We start from the raw sequence: 24,289 nt of genomic DNA on the forward strand, positions 1-24,289 counted from the left end.
AAGCTGTGGGGTAGGGGCAGAGAGAGGCAAATCTGGCAACGATGCCAGCAGCAGCCACCCCAGGCAAGATGGGCAAAGAGCGGCTCAGTTGCTGGTTGTGCATGCAGGTTGGGAGGGCTGCAAGCAGGGCGGAAACCGGCGGGGGGTGGTGGAGCTGGCCTGGGGCCCCTAAAGGTGTGGGGACCCATAGGCCAGTGCTTCCTTGGCCTAATTGTTAATTCAACCCTGGGCGTGGGTATACCTGGCAGGTTTAACTAAAATGGCCCTTATATTTCTTTCTGCAGAATATTTGGCACAGATGCAAAAATCATAGCCACTGTTTTCAATTGTTACCTAAATGCTAGCCATTCAACCTTCACAGTCCTCATTGTTAGGATCAAACTGCTGTAAAATTTATAAATGCTCCCAGGGTCAAACCATGTGTGTGTTATATAAAAGTAATTTTGTACATCCCCCCCCCTTGAAGTCTGTTCATAAAAGGGTTGGCTTGCTAGCTAATGTTTGTGCTGTACACATTCCTGAATTCTTAACTCAAGCTTTCATCAGCTAGCGGACAGTCTTTTCCAAGACAATTTGAGAAACTCTTTGAAAACTGTTTTCATCCCTTCAGCACAGAGATGATCCAGCCTAGGTCATCCTCAATGATCTTCTTGAGTGTCATATTTTTCATTTCAGCCGCCGCTGTGTTTGGCAATGCCCAGCCGTGTTCTGTAATGGTAAGGTTTGCAACGCGTACGCCTTGAACAGATGATAGAACAGAAGAGCTGTAGTCAGGGCCTCATGTTTTCAAACTTCATTTAGGTTTGGGAGGGATATTGACGGTAAGCGCAGTTGCATTCCTCCTGAAAATACCCTGCTGAATCTGTCCTAAGGCAACTTGGTTTCATAATTGCAGAGGAAGAATGATGAATCCTCTAAAGTTACTGGGAATTTTGCCATTAACTTTAGCAAAGATAAGACTTTTTAAAACCAGATTATTAATAAAGGAGAGAGATGGAAACCTTCCTCTTAACATAGGGGCTATGCTATCTTTGGATTAACTTCTAGATACCTTTGTGTCTTTGTAAATGCAAAATAATATTACAGTTTTTAATAGGAGTGTGTGGGGGGCTATATATTGACTTTTAAAAAGAGGTTTAAAAAACTCACCCCAATCTTTTAGATCTGTTTCTTGTTGCTGTTCTTTTACAGAAAATTTAGGGTGCATAGTAGGCTCCTGTAGAAACTTCTCAAAATCTTTTTAATTGAAGGATTAATTTTCAGATTTATAATGTTTCTAACTTTTAGTAATTTGTTTGAAGCCAAGAAAATGGAAAGATCTGGCACAAGATTCAGGTGCTTTGATGCTGATGTGTACAACATGGAAATCTGTTTATAGTTAAGGATTTTGTTTTTAGAAGCCTCTCTGTCACGTCAATCTGCCATTAACCACTCAGTTTAAATTTGTTCAGGATTTAAGTGTTTGCTTACAGCTCTTTTGCCTTCAGGAACTGTTTCTACTCTGTCAGGATTATGCCTTACAATATGCACTATTGTGTCAGTAAATGGTCAATGCCAGAAATAAGAAATACAGAGATGAACATCTTTAGAAATAGTAAAACAAAAATGTTTTAAAAGTTTCATATTTTAAAATGTTTTCATTTTACACTTTGCATGTTTTCACTTTTTTAAAAAAAAGCCTCTAATAATACAGTCTTATCAAAGCTATCATTTGTAAAAAAAACAGAATATTTCCTTAGGAAGGGAAGAAAGGAATGTGAGGGGAATGTTTGGAAAGGGGAATGGTATTCCTCACCTCCACCCCGCTTCAGACAATTCAAGATTTCCAGTTCTTAAATCTTTGTTAACTTGATTTTTAAAAGTAAGATTTTAAGTGTCATCATAAGTGCTTGGTTTCTGTAATGAAAAGCACTGAAGCGCAAGACAAACATTTCCCCTTCTATAGCAAGAGTTGCCATCTGAATGCTGGCAACTGGTGGGGAGCAGTGAGTGACATCACATGATGATGCATAACAATGTGACATCACATGTGATGATGCATAACAATGTGACATCTGGAAGTGATGTCATGCTTTAGAAATTCACTTATCTGTATAATTTTAAATATAAGAGATGTGTGAATTCTAAGAGCACTCTGACATCCTTTCCAGGTATGAACCAGGAGTGACATCATGATGTTGCTCTGTGTTGAGAGCTTACCCAGGTTGACTCATTTTGGAGACATATGACATTTTTTTAAGCATTTGCTTTATTTTCAGATGTACAAACAGAGTACAGGTGGAGGCAAAGAGGCACTCCTACAGTAGAACAGATCCATCCTCCCATATCTTGTTCCTTATAAAGACAAATCCTGCACATCTAAGTTGCTTTAGCCAACTGTCTGCTGTACAGTGTATTGCAGTGTAGAACAGTAAAACAATATTGATAAAATTACAGTCCATGGTGAAAAACCTTTTCAGTCATAAGAACATAAGAGAAGCCATGTTGGATCAGGCCAACGGCCCATCCAGTCCAACACTCTGTGTCACACAGTGGCAAAAAATTTTATATATACACACACACTGTGGCTAATAGCCACTGATGGACCTGTGCTCCATATTTTTATCTAAACCCCTCTTGAAGGTGGCTATACTTGTGGCCGCCACCACCTCCTGTGGCAGTGAATTCCACATGTTAATCACCCTTTGGGTGAAGAAATACTTCCTTTTATCCGTTATCCGTTGGAAAAACAGGTGTTCTACAAATATAGTCCCAGAGAGAGAGTGCTTTTCTCCTTTCTTCCACTACCAATGGGACTTCTCTTGAACAAGAGACAAGCTTCCAAATAGGAGAGAAGGATCCCTGAGCCTGACTTGTTATTTGAATATAAGCAGTTTCGTGTCTTCCTCAAAAGCTCTGGTCGTTTTCGCACTCACCTTAATCAGCAGCGACGACCCGCTTCACCGCGCAGGATCTACGCGGATTTCGCACTAATTGCCGCAGAGCACCCAGAAGAGCCGGAAAGTCCCGGCGCTTTTGCGGCGCAAACGGAAACTGGTTTTTGGCGGTTTCCGTTTGCGCCGCAAAAGCGCCGGGACTTTCCGGCTCTTCTGGGTGCTCCGTGGCAATTAGTGCGAAATCCGCGCAGATCCTGTGCGGTGAAGCGGGTCGTCGCTGCTGATTAAGGTGAGTGCAAAAACGACCTCTGTGTTTTCTCAGTTAGTGTCTCAACCAAGTTTCTTACAAATAGAACACGGTAGCTTCCAGCGATCACACACAGAGCATAAGCTTCACCAGTATCCTTGGGCTATTTGTTCTTCTAGATTAAAGCCATTTCTTAATAGCTAAGAAGCCTTAAGGAAGATTACTATTCTTTTGTCGCAGGCTCTGACAAACCCATAGGGAAGAGCCATTCACAGACTCCAAGCTCACAACAGTATTATTCTTGTGGGCATACAAGTGTATGTCCATATGCACTATATAAACTGCATATCAAAATACATGGGAGCCTAGATAGGGTGGCTGGAATAGGCTGCGTGCAATGTTGCTATTGCTTCATATATATAGAATTTACACAGTTTGCTAATTTTATGCATTGGTCATCAATATAGTTGTGCTGTGAATGTTTCACCCTATAGTACAAATTTAATAAGCATAGTAAAACACGACTGTAACAGGACCAAAAGCAATTTTCTGAGAGTGTTTTCCAAATAGTTTGTTTAATGCCAACTAACTTCCTTTTTTGCAAGTCATTTTCAACAATGGTAAATTATAATCCTGTAAAACAGTATAGACTAAGGAACTTTGCTCTTGTTCTCCTGGTTTCATTTTAGCAAACATATGCGAGAGTCGTAGTCTCAGCATCATCTGTCTGTTTAGCATAGTTCTATCACAACAGAAAGCAGCCCTGCTGTTATTGCTGCCAAGCCTCTGCTGGAGATGGGAGACTCTGCTGCCTCCAGCTTCTGTTTCCTGTGACTGAACTGTGAGAAAATATACAAGTGAGGAAAAGATACAACATATGGCTGTTGGGCAACAGCATGATGTCATTTCCAGAGAAAACCTGGATGTGACATCAGACCTTTCTAGGAATTGTTGGAACTTCTGTGGTTTTACCACACAGTTTCTCATGATTCCTAGAGAAGCATGACATAATCTCCAGGTTTTCTGCAAAAGTGACACCATACCACGTCGCTGCATTCCCCTAGTCCCCTGCAGGTTGCCAGGCTATGCTTGGCAACACTATCCACAGGCAATAGCTCTTCACTTCTGTGTTGTGACATGGCTCATATGTAATGACACATTATTGTTTGATGTCACAGGAATGAGCCTGGGGAATTCCAAATAAAGACAAAGCCATGGTTTTGAATCCGAGGTTGTATCAACACAGAGGGTTTTCTCTGCCTTGGTTTTAACACTCTATGCCTCTAAAGGTTTTGAGTATAAATGTTTTTAAAGGTTTTGAATGTATATCACACAGAAATTGTATGTAATAAAGACACAAAGCACGCAGACATGTTCATTGTTTTTCAGTTTATTTATGCAATTAACGTAGAGAATGTTTTGCAGTCTACTCATGGTGTTTATGATAATTGTATGGTTTATTACACTGTGAGCCTTTTATATATTATGGTGAGAGTGGATGAGAGCAGGGGTTGAATCCTTTGAAGGTGTTTTTATGGTCTGCTTCTAGCCCAAGTATTATTTTATGGATATCATTATAGGCTGATGAATATTGTTTTATGCTGTTTTTAATGCGACTGGCTTGTTTTTCTGGCTTGCTGATAATTTTAACACTGTTATTTTTATATTTTGCTTGTATGTTTTTTCTCTGCGAGGCACTTTAAGCAGGTCTGTGGAGAACCATATATACATTTTCTAAATAAACGAACACAGAGCCTCAGCTCAGCACATCTATAAAATAAATGCTGAAAACTACAGGATTCCTACATTCATACTCCAGATTTTTAGTTGTACTTGTAAAACATCTTAGGTATAAACCTAAAAATGGAATATATGAAATATTACTTTGTTTAGCTTTGTGATGACAACTTTTTGTTTTCTTTTTATTTCTTTAATATAGAGAACTGGTCTACACATATTTTCTACAGATTTAATTTTTCCCCTACTCTTTGATGTTTCAGAATACTTCCATAGCAGACAGCCCAGGAACAAAAAATCAATCTGTAGATACTTCACAAGAGAAGAAAAAATGTTCCATGCCTTGTGACTTTCAAGCTAAAATAATGCGGGAAGAAAAACATTATATGTGTAGTATGTACCTTTTAATTTTAGTAATTCCTTCCTGTCGTTCTACTACAAAACCTAACCAGAATTACACTGCATTATACTGATTTTTGTGTGCACCTGTTTTCAAGTTAAGACCAGTTCATCACCCATTGACTGTAGCATCACATGATAAGATTTGTATGTATAAATCAGTCATCATGGATCAATAATCAAAGATAGGCCTTTCAACAGAGACAGTTCACACTAAGTGGCATCAAAGGTTGAATAATCAAGGGAGCAATCCTAAACAAATCCCAGATAGGCTTACTTCCAGGTAAGGGTCCTTAGAACTGCAGCCCAAGAAAGGCTGCCAACTCTGACTTGGGAATTTCCTGGAGATTTGGGGGCAGTGCCTGGGGCAGTGGAGTTTGTATAGAGGAAGGAGCTCAGTAGAGGTATGATTCTATAGAGTCCCCATTCTAAGCCTGCCATTTCCCCCAGGGGAACTAATCTCTGTAGTCTAAAGAGCAGTTGTAATCCTGGGAGAACTCCAGGCTTCACCTGAAGACTGGCAGCCCTAAGTAATACATATGTGTATGTGAACCAGATTTTAGAAACCTTTCACTGACACAAATGTTTAATGCTTTCTTAGCCTGTTTGATAGAATTCTTAGAACAGCGACCCTGTAAGGTACATCAGACTATCCACTCGTAAGCCAGTTTCCATGTAATAATAATAATAATAATAATAATAATAAATTTTTATTTATACCCCGCCCTCCCCACCGAGGCAGGCTCAGGGCGGTTTACAAGACATGGTACAAGCCATGATATAACAATAAAATCAGAATAATAACAATTAAAATACAATTCATAAATTAAATTAATTTAAGTTAAATAAACAATCTAAAAACCAGTATAACTTAATGGTACTACAATTTCAGTGCATATATAAAGATGGCTTGATATCATTGCCAAGGTTCCACCTTAAAAGGCAAGTTGGAAGAGGGTGGTTTTACAAGCCCTACGGAACTGATTAAGATCCCGTAGGGCCCGCACCTCCTCTGGCAGCTGGTTCCACCATTGGGTGCCATTATCGAAAAGGCCTGCTCCCTTGCTGTTTTTAACTTGGCCTCCTTTGGACCAGGGACTTTCAGAAGGTTTTGTGAACTAGATCTCAGTGTTCTCTGGGGAACATATGGAAAGAGACGGTCCCTAAGGTAGGCAGGTCCTCGGCCATATAGGGCTTTAAAGGTAATAACCAGCGCCTTGTAGCGAACTCGGTACACAATTGGCAGCCAGTGCAGTTCCCGCAGCCTAGGCTGTACATGTTCCCACCGAGGTAGTCCCACTAACAGTCTGGCTGCTGCATTCTGCACTAGCTGCAGTTTCCGAGTTCGGTACAGGGGCAGCCCCATGTAGAGGGCATTACAGTAGTCTAACCTCGAGGTGACCATTGCATGGATCACTGTTGCCAGGTCTAATAACAGCAATACCGCCGCACCGCCTTGATCCAGATGTCGCCCGAGATCATCCATGAGGGCGACAAGCACTGTCTCTGTCTCATGGCCCGGGTGGAAGCCGGACTGGTATGGGTCTAAGGTGGAAGCATCATCCAGAAAACTCTGTAACTGCAATGCCACTGCCCTCTCTATAATTTTGCCCAAAAGGGCAAATTTGAGACCAGCCGGTAATGCGCCAATTCGGCCGGTTTTGTCTTGAATTCATAAAAATGAGGTACACGTAGAAGCTTTCCCAGTTGCACGGGGATCCATTTGTTTCTGAACAGCCACAGCCCAGCTGTGAGAATTTTTAAATGGCAAAATTTAGTTATAGTCCCTTCCTGAAAGTGCCATCTATCACCATAGCGGAGGAACATTGTGTTCAAAATCCTACAAAACTGTGTCCCATGTTGACTTAGGAAACTGATTTGACATTTTCACATAATACTAACACATTCTGTACTGTGATGTGTGCCATGGTACTGTTTAAATAACTTTAAAACAAATATCTCTTTGCTCAAAGGGAATTTGCAGAGTTCTCTAGTGGAATATGCAAGAAGCACCAAGAAAATGATAAGAAACTTGATGGAGGACCAGCAGTCTTCTCTGGATTACCTTTCCAATCAGGTGCCCACTGTTACTTATTTATTTATTTATTTATTTATTTATTTATATTAAGATTTATACCCCGCCCTTCTCACCTAGGTGTCTCAGGGCGGCTTACAACACAATAATTAAAACAATTTCAGTTTAAACAATTAAAATACCATTAAACCATAATTTAGTAAAAAACAAGATGGAGTAAAAACCGGCGGCCTATGGATACATTTTTCATCCAGGATATTTTACATTGTCAGTTAATATCATAGGCCTGCCGGAAGAGGACTGTCTTACAGGCCCTGCGGAATTGCCCTAGATCCCGCAGGGCCCGCACCTCTTCCGGCAGCTGGTTCCACCAATAAGGTGCCGTTATTGAGTAGGCCCGATCCCTGGTGGATTTTAGGCGGGCCTCCTTTGGCCCAGGGACTACCAACAGGTTTTGTGAACCTGAACGTAGTACTCTCTGGGGAACGTGTGGGGAGAGACGGTCCCTAAGGTAGGCAGGTCCCAGGCCATATAGGGCTTTAAAGGTCATAACCAACACCTTGTACCGGACTCGGAATATTACTGGCAGCCAGTGCAGACCCTGGAGCCCCGGTCGAATGTGCTCCCATCTTGGGAGCCCTAATAACAGCCGGGCAGCAGCGTTCTGCACCAACTGCAGTTTCCGGGTTCGGCACAGGGGTAGCCCCATGTAGAGGGCATTACAGTAGTCCAGCCTCGAGGTGACCGTAGCATGAATCACTGTTGCCAGGTCGTCACGTTCCAGGAAGGGGGCCAACTGCCTCGCCCGCCTAAGATGAAAAAAAGCGGACTTGGCAGTGGCTGCTATCTGAGCCTCCATCGTCAATGAAGGCTCCAACAGCACCCCCAGGCTCTTAACCCTGCCCGACGCTGTTAATGGAGCGCCGTCAAAAACTGGCAGGGGGAGTTCCCTTCCCGGGCCGCAGCGACCTAAGCAAAGGACCTCTGTCTTCGCCGGGTTCAGCTTCAGCCCACTCAGCCTAAGCCACCTAGCCACTGCCTGTAACGCCCGGTCCAGATTTTCTGGGGCGCAGGCGGGCCGGCCGTCCATAAGCAGATAGAGCTGGGTGTCATCAGCATACTGATGGCAGCCCAGCCCATACCCTCGGGCCATCTGGGCAAGGGGGCGCATATAGATGTTAAATAACATCGGGGAAAGCACCGCCCCTTGAGGCACCCCGCACTCAAGCGTGTGTCTCCGGGACAGTTCCTCCCCAATCGCCACCCTTTGTCCCCGACCGTCAAGGAAAGAGGAAAGCCATTGCAAGGCCAACCCCTGAATCCCTGCGTCGGCAAGGCGGCACGCCAGGAGCCGATGGTCGACCATATCGAACGCTGCCGATAGGTCCAGCAACATCAGCACCGCCGAGCCGCCTTGATCCAGATGTCGCCGAAGGTCGTCCACCAGGGCGACCAGCACCGCCTCCGTCCCGTGGCCCGGGCGAAAACCAGACTGGTAGGGGTCGAGGACAGAAGCATCCTCCAGGAAGCTCTGTAGCTGCAACGCCGCTGCCCTCTCTATAAGTTTGCCCAAAAAGGGCAAATTCGATACCGGCCGGTAGTGTGCCAATTCGGTCGGATCTAACGTTGTTTTCTTCAGGAGGGGACGGACCACCGCCTCTTTGAGCGCCGATGGAAAGTGTCCCTCCAATAGGGATCTATTTATGATATCCCGTATAGGATATCTTAGCTCCCTCTGGCAGGTCTTAATAAGCCAGGAGGGGCATGGGTCCAATTTACAAGTTGTTGGGCGTGCAGATAGGAGGATCCTGTCAACTTCTTCCAGGCTGAGCGCGCCGAAGCCGTCCAGGACACAATCCGAAGACAGGCACGGAGCCTCAGGTTCGCTAACTGTATCTAATGTGGCAGGGAAGTCGGAGCTTACAGAATGAGTTGCTTTCTGTATAGGAAGCAGTATTAGTTGAATAATTTTCTTCATCCAAATGAAGTCTGAATTACAGATTTAATAAATGCCTTTCATAGAATAAGCTCGCACTTACTGTTCCTCAGCCACAAGCATGGGTTATTTGATTGTAATGGAAACTAGCTGCTGTTTTCTCATCAAAATGTGCAGAATAGATTGTGAATAGATGCTCGTAGAATCTTGTGAAATACTTGGTTCCACTCCATAATATTTATTCAGCATGCAGAATGAGTTTTATCATTGTCTAGCAGATATTTTATAGTTACAGTCTTTTTAAAAATGATTTTTTAAAAAAAGAAGAACATCTTATAGAAGCCTATGTGATTGTGGTAAAGGCCACAAAAAAGGAATATTATTCAGCCTCATTGCATCTTCTAGCTTTTGCCTGGCAAATTATTTAAGGTATTTAGATCTTTAACTTCCCTCTTAGAAGGAATTCAAAATAGTACTGATTTGGAAATTATCTGTGAGGCTTTTGCGAACTTTTTTTGCGGATAAAATCTTGTCACTCCACTAGGACCTGCCTGCCAACATTGATACAGTATGAGAAATGGAGGCCTCTTTGCCATCTTCTGGTCTGATATTTGACCAATTCAGCTGACTTTCTTGGACCAATGTTGACAGGATCCTGGGTGCTGTGAAGCCCACCAGTTGCCTCCTTGACTTGTGTCCATCATAGCTGGTGAAAGCCAGTGGTGATGGAATATGAGGCCCACTGGAAGACATTATAAATCTGTCCCTGAGTTTGGGGGTCTTCCTGAGGAGATTAAAGAGACAGTGATGAGACCATTCCTGAAGAAATTGTCTTTGAATCCCACCGATCTGTCCAACTAACACCCAGTATAGAAGTTGTCATTTCTGTGCAAGGTACTTGAGAGAGTGGCAGCAGAACAGTGACCCCTGCTCCATGCCCAGAAGATGGCAGAAAACCTCCACGATCTCTGGTCAAACCAGTCAGCATTTGGAGGAAGCCCCCAAAATTGGAGGATCCCCTTGCCCCACTTAGGAACTGGCATTCCTACCTTCCACACTGTCAAGAAATTAGTCACTATTGTGCTCTCTTTAAGTGCCATCATATTTGATTGCTGTAAATTTTGTTGTTGTTTTAGATCTCTCTTAAAGGTTTTAACCGATTGTATTGTTGTTAACCTAATTTATTGAACCTGGCTGTGTGGGGGAGAGCAGGTTATAAACCCAATAAATAAATTTCTAAACCATAGACATGTTTCATCCAAAACCTTTTGGACATATGCTTCTGACTATGAGCAAATGCTAAAAATGTGAAGATACAATTCTGGCCTGAAACTGTAAGGATATTTAAGCATTTTTCTTCTTTTAAACACACAGGTTAACGAACTTATGAGTCGAGTTATGCAGTTAAATGGTGATGTTTCCAGGAGACCAATAGATGTATTTCCCCATCGAGCAATTAAATCTCATGGTACAGACTTCTTTTGCCTAGCAGTTATTATTTCTGTTTTTTTGTTATACTGCTTCTGGAAACTCAATGAAAAAAAATCAAGATTGGAGGGGCAGGAACAAATTGTTTTAAAGCTATACATTTTTCTTCCTTTGGTTTAATGCCCTTTGAATTGCTAGTTTCCTTCAATCTAAAAAGTGCCTCAAAACCTCGAACTTTAGTCTTATGAATGCAACCAGCCTTATGAAAGCTCCTAATAATTTCTACAGCATTTAAACATGCAATAAGTTTCACAATCTCTTATCTTGTTTATCTTTACTACCATCCTGTGAGATAGCTTATGAAATCATGTTTTACAGTGGTGAAAGTGAAGTTGAGTGGCAGTGACCTATCCAAATAAGCAATCCACCTGGTGTCACTGATAGCCAATGATTTATAGGTGATCTTTTTGGTGTGGTTACTGCTTCTAAGTCCTGTAATTGGTATGTCAGTGTGCAGTATGTGTTTCAACCATGGGAAAGCTCATGACATGAATAGAAAATAAATAGCACATAAGTAAATTCATTTGTCATAACCAGAGCCTGCAATTTTGCCCACAGTATCACACAGACCCACAAAGCTTCAGCAGTGTTCTGTGTGGAAACTGACCTGCCCATTTCTAAACAGGGACCTGCCATGAACTAAGAACAAGGCCTAACAAGCATGGGTTAAGCCAGGCTGCCCTTGAAAACGTAGCTCTTAAATTCTGCAGCAGGATGGAGTCGAAGCTGGGGAGGGAGGAGTTTCAGGCCAAGTGTCAGCAGGGGGATAGTTAAGTCAGTGTCTCAATTTATTAGTTGTAATGCTTGGTTGCTTTTGCAAAGTTGGGTCTGAACTTTGTTAATGCACTCTCTAGGTTTGGACTGCAGTGATATTAAAGACACAATTGGCACTGTGACTAAAACACCGAGTGGCTTGTACATAATCCATCCAGAAGGCTCAAGCTACCCCTTTGAGGTAATGAACATTTCCTATGTTTACTGGTTTCTTGCAAAAACATAGTTCTTTGATTCCCCCCACCGCCCATTATCGCTAAGTTAAAGCCATCTGTCTTCAGCAGCGGTATGACTCTGATACCTTCTGAGCAATTACTGATGATGAGGTCACCACCAAAACGCACCAATGGTTGCACAAGATTCCTAGAGTGTCATGTGATCATAGTTCCCCACATTTTGCTCCTGGTGCTCCATTGAGTAGCAGTGGGAACCCAAAGGCTGGGAGGTTACTGACAACCCAAATTTGTTCCTTGTTTGGCTGGGAGGTTACTGACAACCCAAATTTTGTTCCTTGTTTGGCCCACTGTTTTTTGTCTCAGGTTGCCTCCATTGGTTTTATAATAATTTAGCTGCAATCCATGGTCTTCTAACAGAGGCCGCTGGATACCACATGCAGTTAACTTCTTAATAGCTACGTAAGGGGAAGGTTTGTGCTTCTTAGCTAAAAACTGATTTTGCAACTGGGACTTTTATTACATTAATGTACACAATAATGTTTTAGAGATATTGACTTAGGGATATGATCTGATCAGCCAAACAAACATTCCCCCCATAGTTTCAGTCTCAGTATCATTTGTTTTTGTCAGATCAGGGCATGAATGGCTAATAAAGAAAATGAAATATGTGTTTTTAATGGTTCAGCCTGTTCTTTGGAGTAAGAATTGTAAATACATACAATGTGGGTTAGGCCGAAGGAGTGCTGAGCATTTTCTACAAACATTATGAACAATTTAAATTTCAGTGTCTAATTCAGGGGTGACCAATCTTGCTTAATGTAAGAGCCACATTGAATAAATGTCAGACATTTTAGAGCTGAAAGGAAGGAAGGCAAATAGATGGAGGGAGAGACAGAGAGGGGAAAGAAAGCAACTAACTTTAAATGCATTCTCCAAGCCACAACCTGGCTTGGCTTGGAGAAGTGATTTAAAGAGACAAATGCCTTCTCCAAGCTGGCCAATGGGGTGATGGGGACTTCAAGAGCTAACAATATGTGGATGAGCCACATGTGCCTCCCAAGCCGCAGTTTGGCCACCCCTGGTCTAATTTATATTTAACTATACTTTAATAAAGCCTCTTACTATCCATATCTGACGAAGGGAGCTTTGACTCTCAAAGTCAATAGAATATAATTAAAGCAATCAGTGTAACTTGTACAAAAATCATTTCCGTGATTAAAAAAAATCCTTAGTGAAATTTGGGCTTTTATGGGTTAAAACGTTATACTGCATGAACTATTTCAACTCACAGTAAAAGGATACTTTTGCAATAGCCAAGATGATAATTTAAGTGCAAAAAAAAAAAATTCCTCTGAAAACACATTCTAATGTTTGAGAGTCAGGGCCAACATTTATAGAAGTTAATGATCAAATAAGCCAAAATGTTTGCTTATAACACTGACCGTAGATCAAGAACCAATGTGAAAACATGGTTACCGAAATAACCCAGGGGGTAGGGGAGTTAAGTCTGAAAATAAAGTCAGGGTAGGGTTGCCAAGTCCCTCCGGGTAACCAGCGGGGGATGGAGGGACTTACTGAGAGCAGGAGGAAGGCACAGCTGATGTTGCAGCAAAGAAGAAGACCATAGATTTAGACCCCGCCTTTCTCACTGGATCAGAGTCTCAGGGCTTCTTACAATCTCCTTTATCTTCTTCCCCCATAACAGACACCCTGTGATGTGGGTGGGGCTGAGAGGGCTCTCACAGCAGCTGCCCTTTCAAGGACAGCTCCTACAATAGCTATGGCTGACCCAAGGCCATTCCAGCAGCTACAAGTGGAGGAGTGGGGAATCAAACCTGGTTCTCCCAGATAAGAGTCCACACACTTAACCACTACACCAAACTGGTTCTCTACATCACTTCCAACATGACCTGGAAGTAGACTTGCCAATCCCCAGGTCCGGGCAGGAGATTTTGCTGGCCTAGTACCCCAAGCAACTGCCTCATTAGCCATTGCTAAACTGGAGGGCCACTGTGGATTGGTTTGTTGAAGTAACCGGAACTTTGAGAATTCCAGGTCCACTCCCATAGCTCCACCACTTTCCTTCTCTAAAAACAGATCCAATTGTAGAGCAGGGAAATTCCCGGAAATGGTGGGACATTGCTTAAATAAATACTTCCAGGAATATTTCTAAGTTCTCTTTAAAAGATGTGACTGAAAATTGAGAAAAATCACTGGCCTCACTCTGCAAAATGTAAACTGTTCCTTACTGTATCTGTTATTTTTACTTGTTTTGAAAGGGGGGGGGGGTGGAATTCTCAGTGACAAAATGCATTATCAAAGGCATTTTCCACACCTTTCATTTTAGGTATTATGCGAGATGGACTTCAGAGGAGGAGGCTGGACGGTGATTCAGAAAAGAACAGAGGGGATAGTTGAATTTCAGAAGACATGGTCTGACTATTTGGATGGATTTGGGGACCTTTCAGGTATCAATTTATAAACTGTGTGTGTGTGTGTGTGTAGCCATTCCTTAAAATGTAAGAGTTTTCTTTGCACAGCAGGACTGTGATGCTGCTTTAAGAACTGAGTTCACAAGAGACCTGCTGCTTTAGGCTAGAAAGAACTCCATGCTGGGTAGAAAAGGGTAGAAAGTGCATTCTAATAGTATGGAGAGAGATAAAAGAGACCAAATCTTGCCTTCATGAAGGTTAGGTGGAAAAAAGGGGGGGGGGGGAGAGAGAGAAGGATCAGCCGGAAGGAAGTATGTTCCTTGTGAATAGCAATCCAGGTGACAAAGAAACTGCAGGACAGCAGATCAAAGAACGGATTAAGAAAGCCTTTCTAGCTCTTTTGCCCTTTCTGAAGTCTCTCTGTGTGCTAGTGCTAAGAGACACTGCAGTCCATTCATTCTGACAATTCCAAGATGGCTGGAGGCATCTCCAGTTTGGTATGTCCTACCTGAATGGGGATGTGGGTGCAGAAACCTGTATAGTGCAGGCAATTCTTAGACCAGTCCATCAAGAAGAGTTGGGTGTGTTGATTAGGTGGGGAGGAAATGCTGAAGAATGAAAGTGCTGAGCTAGTTGGGGAAAGAGCTAGATTTCTGATGGATTAAGAGCTGGAAGTGAGGGAAGCAGCAAAAAGAATATATTGGGGAAAGGGAACACAGGAGTCCCTCTCCTTGTAAATGCTGCCATCCCAGACTTGCATTGCCCTGCAGGTAAAACACTATGAATTTCTCCCCCTTGCAAATGGCCACTACACTAGAACCCCACATATAGAGCATCCCATTAAGCTGAAACTCACTCAGTGAAAAGCATGGGCATTTCTCATAGCATGCATACAGTGGCCCTGTTCACATTGCGTGTTGAATCCGTGTTAAACTGACCTAGTTCTGTTCTGAATATTTTTGTTCCGGATATTATCGATCAGACTGCCATACTGCAATTGGAATCACTCCACAGTGAAACCATCTTCTGCTGTCCACACAACAGCACCATGCAGTTCTTTTTTTCTCCACTTTTATGCGCATTATGCGCACTTGCACATTATGTGCATATGCACACATGCACACATGAACACATGTGCATAGGTGAAAACATTATGTGGTTATGCTGTTATGCGCATATCGCTAAGTAGTAAAAAAAATGGCGACCGTGAACCAGATGTCTGAGGCTCCTTTTGGTCCGGGACAGCCTTCAGACATCCGGAAATTGGTAGAGAACTATCCAGATGGGGAAACTACGAGGTGAAACTGGAGAACTCAGAAAACACCGCAAAGGAGCAGGTGGCAAAATACTCCGGTTCTGAGAAGGATTGGGGGTGGGGGGGCTACTACGAGTTAATACCGGGAGGCCGGTGTTGCTGTCTGATCAGCCACTTTTAATCTGGTATGAAACTGATTATACTGTGCATCTGAATAGCCCCAGTGTTTCCCACTGCATAGAGAAACAGAATATGAGGATGAAGAATGTTGTCATAACTTCAGAACTACAGGTCCTTCCTTCCTTCCTTCCTTCCTTCCTTCCTTCCTTCCTTCCTTCCTTCCTTCCTTCCTTCCTTCCTTCCTTCCTTCCTTCCTTCCTTCCTTCCTTCCTTCCTTCCTTCCTTCCTTCCTTCCTTCCTTCCTTCCTTCCTTCCTTTTCTTTCTTTCTTTCTTTCTTTCTTTCTTTCTTTCTTTCTTTCTTTCTTTCTTTCTTTCTTTCTTTCTTTCTTTCTTTCTTTCTTTCTTTCTTTCTTTCTTTCTTATAATTAACTACATGTTTCTTTTCTTAGTTTCTAAACATTACTTCCTTCATACAGTTCAGAATTCGCTTACAGGTCCAGGAAGGCAAACAGACTAATCTTAAGCAATGTTATTGTTGTTGTTGGAGTGAGCAACTCAGAATGCCCAGACATCACTCTAAGTGTGTATAGCTGCTATCTCCTTGAATAGGAAGGAAGGAAGGAAGGAAGGAAGGAAGGAAGGAAGGAAGGAAGGAAGGAAGGAAGAAGGAAGGAAGGAAGGAAGGAAGGAAGGAAGGAAGGACCTCTTTTTTGTTTTAACCTGGCAGCTGCCTCTGACCCACACCTCTCTGTCTCTCGTCTCAGTCATTTTACATGGCCTTCCATGGAGACAGATGTTTCTGTAGGTCTCTCCTGTAGAGACAATGCCCTCATACTCCCACATGTGATGCCAGACAAGCTGGCCATTTGTGATAGGGAAAGTACTTTCGATTAGGCTTCTGTACTCTTCTTTTGACTGCAACCTGAAAGTGAACTGGAGCTACTTGAATAAATGTGGGTTTATCTTTTATGCAATATACTTCTTAGGAGATTTATTTACTGTTCTCAATATCACGCTTCTATGACTGGGCAAAACTCTGCTATATTATCCAAATATCCCAATAGTTATACCATTGAAGAGTTAGAAAGATGTAACTCTGTTTTCAATTGAACCATTTAAAGTGGTGCAGAGAATCTTTGCTGCTATAGAATAGCATCTTTGCTTCTGTTCTTTCAAAGTTTGTTTTAATGTCATTCATAGGGGAATTTTGGCTTGGGCTCCGGAAGGTTTTTCACATAGTCAACCAGAAAACAGCCAGCTTCATGCTTTATGTGGGCTTGGAGTCTGAAGATGACACATACGCATATGCATCGTATGACAGCTTTTGGTTAGAGGACGAAGCATGCTCTTTTAAGATACATTTAGGACGATACTCTGGAAATGCTGGTAAGACTTTTCTTTTGGGTGCTCAGAGCTGTTCAGCTTTTACAAATGACGGATTGAAAAGTTAGGTGACAGTTAAGTTCTGCATGCAGCATCTGTTCAAAAAGGAGATTATCAAGAAAGTGGAGCCCAGATGGCCCTAGGCTAGCTGGGTCTCATCAGATCTGGGAAGTTAAGCAGGGCTTAAACCGGTTAGTACTTAGATGGGAGACCACCAAGGAAGTCCAGGGTTGTGGGCAGAGGCAACCAATGGCAAACCACCTCTGTTCATCCCTTGCATTGAAAACTGTAAGGACAAAGAAGTCACCGTAAGTCAGCTGCAACTGGATGGTATTTTCCATCAGCACCACGAAAATAGTAGACCCAGATTATTATTTTTTTAAAAAAAATCCATCCCATCTCCTGTGTTCGGAATAATCACCAGGTTATGTTCTGCTTTATGCTTTCTGATAAGACTTAGCAGCAAGGCAAGGTTTGAGCATTCTGGAATACCTGGCCTCAGAGAAGAAGATATTGAAGAAGAAGAAGATATTGGATTTATATCCCGCCCTCCACTCCGAAGAGTCTCAGAGTGACTCACAATCTCCTTTACCTTCCTCCCCCACAACAGACACCCTGTGAGGTGGGTGGGGCTGGAGAGGGCTCTCCCAGCAGCTGCCCTTTCAAGGACAACCTCTGCCAGAGCTATGGCTGACCCAAGGCCATGCTAGCAGGTGCAAGTGGAGGAGTGGGGAATCAAACCCAGTTCTCCCAGATAAGAGTCCGCATACTTAACCACTACACCAAACTGGCTCTCCATGGCTCAGTGGCAGGGCATCTGCTTGGCATGCAGGAGGTCCTGGGTTCAATCCCTGGCATCTCTCTACTAAAAAAAATCATGTAGAAGGTGATGTGAAAGACACTGTAGAGAGCTGCAGCCAATCTGAGTAGACAATACTGACCTTGATAAACTAAGGGTCTGATTCACTACAATGAAGCTTCAAGTATTTGTCCCTTTTATTTAAGCCATCCACAGTCTGTGAGATGCCTTTGGATGCTATTCACATCTCTTAAAAGCCTATAGTGATGAAGCTGTTCTTAAAAAATGTATAATGTTGGGCCAAAGAAGACATGATGGTGTCCATGGATCTATGCAGGGAAGCCACCACCATTTTCAAGGGTGATTTAAAAGTGCTGCAAGAGCCAAGACTTGATCAAGACTGCAGTGTGGCTGGCTGAGGCACTCTTGTTGCCCCCCCCAATGCCTTTTCAAGTGCCAAGTCAGCCATGGGAGGAGGGGACTGCAGCGGTTTCAGCACTTTAAAAGGTATTGTATCCTACTCTGAAACTCTATGCAGTTCCACGAAGTGCGCCCCTCCAGGTAGAGGAGAGAAACTCCCTCACCATAAAAGAGGAGCATTACCAAAAAGGACTTTTGTCTGATGCAGCATGGTCCATTCAAACCCCAGCAGAGTGGTGCTGCTAAGATCATAAGAGCTCTCTAGGACTGAGGTCCTCATGGCACGAGACAAGTGCTGTGAGTCAGGCTGGGGTTCCTCCTACCCATCTTGCGGTTGGAACTGAGAACTCACCTGACAGAGTATTGTGAGGGAGAGATTTCAAGACATGTGGACCCCCAGCAGCAGGACAAACCTCCTGCCATGGCTATTTTTGGTTGAAAAAGTGATGTGGGAGGGAAGACTGAGGTTATTTGCACAGGTTATTTGCACCAGGGGTGCAGCCAGACGTACCATTAGTGGTGATACAGCTCCGTCTCGCTGACGGATTAAATGTGTTCGTTCAGACATCCACATCTGGCAATCGAGCGTATTCCAGTGTCATCCCGGCTTGCCATGCATCTATGGCGCATTAATTTGACAGCACATAAAGTCCGGTCCTTTTTCAAAAAAGCTGCACAAGATCAGCTTTTTCCTGTTTGGACAGCTCACGCGTGATACTGCCTCTCGCCTTTTTTTTTAAAAAAAAAGCCCCAGCAGACATGCGCATTGCCAGATCATCCGGGAATCTGAGGTGACGCTTCTGCTTCTCCAATCAACACAAGATCGGAGGGGGGGGGGGGACATTATCCCACTATTCAGAACAGGAAAAAGTCTCTTTTTTTCAATGTGGAGGATTTCTGGAAACTCCCCCCCCCCTCTGAAGTAATGTTTGATTTCCCACCTCCAAACAGTTGGACGCATGTTCAATGGACCCCCCCTCCCAGAAATCACCACCTGATCACGCATGCTCCAAGAAAAGAGTGTGATAGTATTGGATGTCTGAACGCTCAACAACAGAATGAGTCGCATTCTTGGATGCTCATCTGAATGGCCCTGCAATATTCAGCTGTTCAAATTTGAGCACTACACACACGCTTTTAATGTGAGGTGTGACCGCACCCCAGGATTGGATGAAGATGATGAAGAAGAAGATATTGGATTTATATCCCGCCCTCCACTCTGAAGAGTCTCAGAGAGGCTCACAATCTCCTTTACCTTCCTCCCCCACAACAAACACCCTGTGAGGTGGGTGGGGCTGGAGAGGGCTCTCACAGCAGCTGCCCTTTCAAGGACAACTTCTGCCAGAGCTATGGCTGACTCAAGGCCATGCTAGCAGGTGCAAGTGGAGGAGTGGGGAATCAAACCTGGTTTTCCCAGATAAGAGCCCGCACACTTAACCCCTACACCAAACTGGCTCACCAAACTGGATGCTGTTGAGAAGTTGTTTCCCCCCCCCCCCCCCTGTGGTACATTCATTCACCTCATGGAATTTCTCTGGCTTCTTCCTGATGTCTCCCAGATCTGCTTTGCTCTGAGGTTTTAGGAAATGTTGCAGAAAAGGCTGGATAGCTGCTGTGTGGGTGGGAAGGTTCTGGTTTTCCCATCCCATTCATAGGGCAGCCATTTTCTCCACAGCAGCCATTTCTTCCCACCTACCACTAAGGGCAGCTTTTTGTTTTAAAAATCAGCAAGCAAGTACCATGGTAGTGATATAATGTATTCATATCAATGTGAGGCCAACAAGCCAGTGGGGGACTTCATAGGAGGCACCAGGAGAGGGGAAGGAAGAAGCATGATTGAACTCCGCAGTAAGTTTTGGGTGAGCTGGCCATCACATTTAAAAGGAATACATTCCTTTTAAATGCCTTCCCTCCATTAGAAATAATGGAGGGTGGGGGGCACCTTCTTTTGGGGCTATTAGAACTGGACCCACTGGTCCAGTCTTTTTGAAACTTGGTTGCTGTTATTGCTGTTTTTAGGAGAGCAGCTATGCTGAAATTTTGGTGCTGTTACCTCAAAAAATAACCCCCACGCAAGCTCCAGATACTCACTGAGAGCCAGTTTGGTGTAGTGGTTAAGTGCGCTGACTCTTATCTGGGAGAATCAGATTTGATTTTCCGCTCCTCCACTTGCAGCGGCTGGAATGGCCTTGGGTCAGTCATAGCTCTCTCAAAGCTGTCCTTGAAAGTTCTCTCAGCCTCACCTACCTCACAGTGTGTTTGTTGTGGGGGAGGAAGGTAAAGGAGATTGTGACCACTCTGAGATTCAGAGATAAGGGCGGTGTATAAATCCAATATCCTCCTCCTCCTTCATCGATTCTCCACTATACAGTATAGGGGTCTAATTTATACCCTATGGCCATTCTCCCTCTGCTTTCTTATAGCCCTGAAGTGGGGAGAGAGGCTCCAGACCAGGGGTCCCCTGCCCCCAGCTGGGAATTGGCAACTCTAATATGTGTAATAGGTTCTCTGAACTTCCAGCTTTTATTTTTAAAAAGGTATGTTTCTAGCTGAATTCACTGGAGATATGAGGAGAAACAAAGGCATATTTCTACAGTAAATGGGGCTAGAGACTTTACTTTAAATGAAAGCTCAGATTTCAGAGACCCTGTTATATATATATTGTTATACTATAATAACTATATAATGATATTCAATCACCTTCTTAAATGAAGAGGCCCTTAATGGATGAGAGAGAGGGAATGACTGCTGCTAGGGAACACAGGCAGGGGAATGGGGCAAACCTATCAGCTGGAAGCCTTGTTACCCATAAGAACATAAGAGAAGCCATGTTGGATCAGGCCAATGGCCCATCCAGTCCAACACTCTGTGTCACACAGTGGCCAATATATGTGTGAACTCCTTTGCATATTAGGCCACACCCCCTGATGTAGCTGATCCTCCAAGAGTTTACAGGGCGCTTAGTACAGGGCCTACTGTAAGCTCCAGGAAGAGTGACTACATCAGGGATGTATGGCCTAATATGCGAAGGAGCTCCTGCTAGTACAGGGCCTACTGTAAGCTCCAGGAAGAGTGACTACATCAGGGATGTATGGCGTAATATGCGAAGGAGCTCCTGCTACAAAAAAAGCCCTGGACAATTGCAATATTTTAAAGCACTGGTTGACATAGTAGTGGGGCTAGGTTGGTGATGGTAGTGGAGCCAGGTGAAAATTCCTGCTTGTTATGAAGCTCCCTAGAAACCTTGGGCCAGTCATTCTTTCTCAGCATAATTTATCTCACTGATTGATGGTGTGATGATGATATTGATAATTATATTGGATTTATATCCCGCCCTATACACTTAATCTCAGAATCTCAGAGCAGTTGCAATCTCCTTTACCCCCCCCCCGCCCCCAACAGACACCCTGTGAGGTAGGTGGAGCTGAGAGAGCTCTTACAGCAGCTACCCTTACAGCAATGCCTATAAGAGCTATGGCTGACCCAAGGCCATTCTAGCAGCTGCAAGTGGAGGAGTAGGGAATCACAGTTCTCCCAGATAAGAGTCCGTGCACTTAACCACTACACCAAACTGGCTCTCATGGAAACTGGCTCTTTGCCACCCCAAGTTCCTTGGAGGAAGGATAGGATAAACATGTAACAAGTAATAAATGTGCTTAGTATGGTATTTTGGAGTACAGTACTTTGAAGTGTGTTCAAATTAATTTAATTATTATTGCTCTTTTTTTCCTCATTGTTCCTCAGGAGATGCATTTCGGGGACTCAAAAAAGAGGATAACCAGAATTCATTCCCTTTTAGTACATACGATATGGACAACGATGGTTGCAACCCTGCATGCTCCCTCCAGGAACAACCTATAAAGAGCTGCAGTAACTTCAGTGAGAAAACCGGTTGGTGGTTCAGCCGATGTGGCCTTGCAAATCTCAACGGTGTCCATCGATTCACAGGGAGGATGCTGGAAACAGGGATTCAGTGGGACACCTGGACTGTGGGTGGAGAACCAGTCAAAATCAAATCGGCTTCCATGAAAATCAGAAGAACGTATTTCAGATAACCAAACAATGTAATTGAAAGTTATCATTTGATGAAACTCGGCAGTTTTAGGGCATATCTCAGATGGAAGTGTGCAGAATTTTTGTTAGGAATCTGTGTTTAGTAAGATTCAAAAGTGTTTTGCACACCACTTTAGTTGGGAATTGCACTTTTCGGTACAATATAATTATTTTTCTGCTATGAAATTACATCTGTTGTAGCTGTGTTAGTGATATCATCATAACCTTACTGGTTGTCATTGTGGAATATTGTGTCAGTCCTGTCATTATAGGGATCAAAAGCTGTCAGCATAATACTAAGAATGACAACTTCAGTAATAATCTGTTACCCTGCCTTTGACTTTAGGGCCAAACTAGATAATACTACAGCCTCAGACACACTCCAGGGACACCCTCCATTTTGAAGCAGTGAGTGCACAGTGAACATTCAAGGGCCCAAGACTGGCTGGGACCACCACGGCAGTGGAAGGAGGGGCTTCTGTCTCCCCCTTGTCATTTTTCCAATCTCAAACAGCACTGAAAAGAGTTTTATGCCCCCCACAGGCACTAATTTGTGTTAGAAAAACAGTTGTTACAGTACAGATGTAATCACAGTTTCTCCCACCAAGCCAAGTTGCAGGAATAAATTATGGGACTCTCGAGACTCCTTCTCAGGTTACTGTGTTCTCCGTACCAAGACCCAGACAGCTTCTCTTTCCCTTTCCTCCTCACAGTTCCCTCTTTCCCTCAGAACTCTCTTTTCCCTTTAAACCCACTTATGGCTCCCTTTGAGGGACAAAATAATTTTATCCCCTACTCCAACAGAGGGCCAGAAGTCATCGAAACAAAGCAATCTTACTTTATTTTAAAGGCAACCTTTATTGGCATAACCAGGGGGGAAAAGACAGAGAGAGAAAGAAGAAGAAGAATTGCAGATTTATACCCCACCCTTCTCTCTGAATCAGAGACTCAGAGCGGCTTACAATCTCCTATATCTTCTCCCCCCACAAAAGACACCCTGTGAGGCGGGTGGGGCTGAGAGAGCTCTCACAGCAGCTGCCCTTTCAAGGACAACCTCTGCCAGAGCTATGGCTAACCCAAGGCCATTCCAGCAGGTGCAAGTGGAGGAGTGGGGAATCAAGCCCGGTTCTCCCAGATAAGAGTCCGCACACTTAACCACTACACCAAACTGGCCAAGATAGAAGTAAACAGTCCTCAGGAGTTTTCTAGTATGAACAATTTACGTAAATAACACTGTTACAGTCAAGTCTTAAACAAAGCAGTCCTAATGACAAAATTGACCTGTTTATCCATCAACAAGGCCAGGTACTGGAGCATCCCCATGCTCTTAACTTGATTTACCAGAGAAAGCTTAGTCCCATCTAAGGTTGGTAGAGCAATACCAGCCACACACTATTCCCAAGAAATGATGGTGGATGAGATGGCACGTCCCTGTTCCAAACACACCCCTTTCCCGTTCAGGAAAGAGCTAATAAGGTAACCTAATACAAATGTAAAGTAATGAACATTTTGTATTTCCAGACGGCTTTGTGTGCCCGTTGTCTGTGCCAACGCATACTTTAATGGAAACTTCATATGTGACGAGTCTTGAATACACAGATCTTTTTAGTGTCCCCCAGCAGCTGGAGAATCGTTTCCACAGCAATCAGGGCAAGGGTACAGCTCAGCTCTGTCTGACGTGGCAGCAGAAACTCAATGTGTTAAACATTTGGAAACAAAAAGCATTTTCATGCAAGGAGTTTCCCTTTCTCCCTGGACGGGCTTCAGTCTGGCCTGCACAGTCTCTGCAGATGTACTTAGATGACGAAATGTCAGTGTCTATTTGTGTTGTATATTGGGTTAAGCTGAATATCAGCTTCTCTCTGTAAAATGCATCTGCATAATATTAACTGCTTCTGGATTTGTTCTAGAACAATGCAGTGCAATGCTATATGGTGAATTTGTATTTTGCAAAATAATATGCTTCCTCAAAGGCCAAGTTGCACAGCCAGCACAAATATCCCTGGGGGAAATCTCTACTTCCCCCCCAGGAAGCCCCTGCTTTGGAAAGGCAGGCACCCAGAACATATACGAAATGCAAACTGATGTTATGTGAGATCCTATCTTGGTCAGAAGAAGGAGTCTTCTGCCAAGGAAAGATTCCTCACTTTAGTGGAAT

The 24,289-nt window shown here is 43.5% G+C and overlaps 1 protein-coding gene across 1 annotated transcript; it reads left to right on the forward strand.

Moving 5' to 3' along the window:
* The first annotated feature begins 563 nt into the window (after positions 1 to 563).
* ANGPTL5 (angiopoietin like 5) lies at positions 564 to 22,320 on the forward strand. The gene is made up of 8 exons (XM_060235188.1): positions 564 to 716; positions 5,124 to 5,253; positions 7,233 to 7,336; positions 10,605 to 10,698; positions 11,573 to 11,673; positions 14,016 to 14,136; positions 16,677 to 16,862; positions 21,823 to 22,320. The coding sequence occupies exons 1-8, from the start codon at positions 618 to 620 to the stop codon at positions 22,131 to 22,133; spliced, it is 1,146 nt and encodes a 381-aa protein (XP_060091171.1). The 5' UTR covers positions 564 to 617; the 3' UTR covers positions 22,134 to 22,320.
* Positions 22,321 to 24,289: the final 1,969 nt, after the last annotated feature.

Source organism: Heteronotia binoei, chromosome 3, assembly GCF_032191835.1.
Source record: "Heteronotia binoei isolate CCM8104 ecotype False Entrance Well chromosome 3, APGP_CSIRO_Hbin_v1, whole genome shotgun sequence".
Lineage (NCBI taxonomy): Eukaryota > Metazoa > Chordata > Lepidosauria > Squamata > Gekkonidae > Heteronotia > Heteronotia binoei.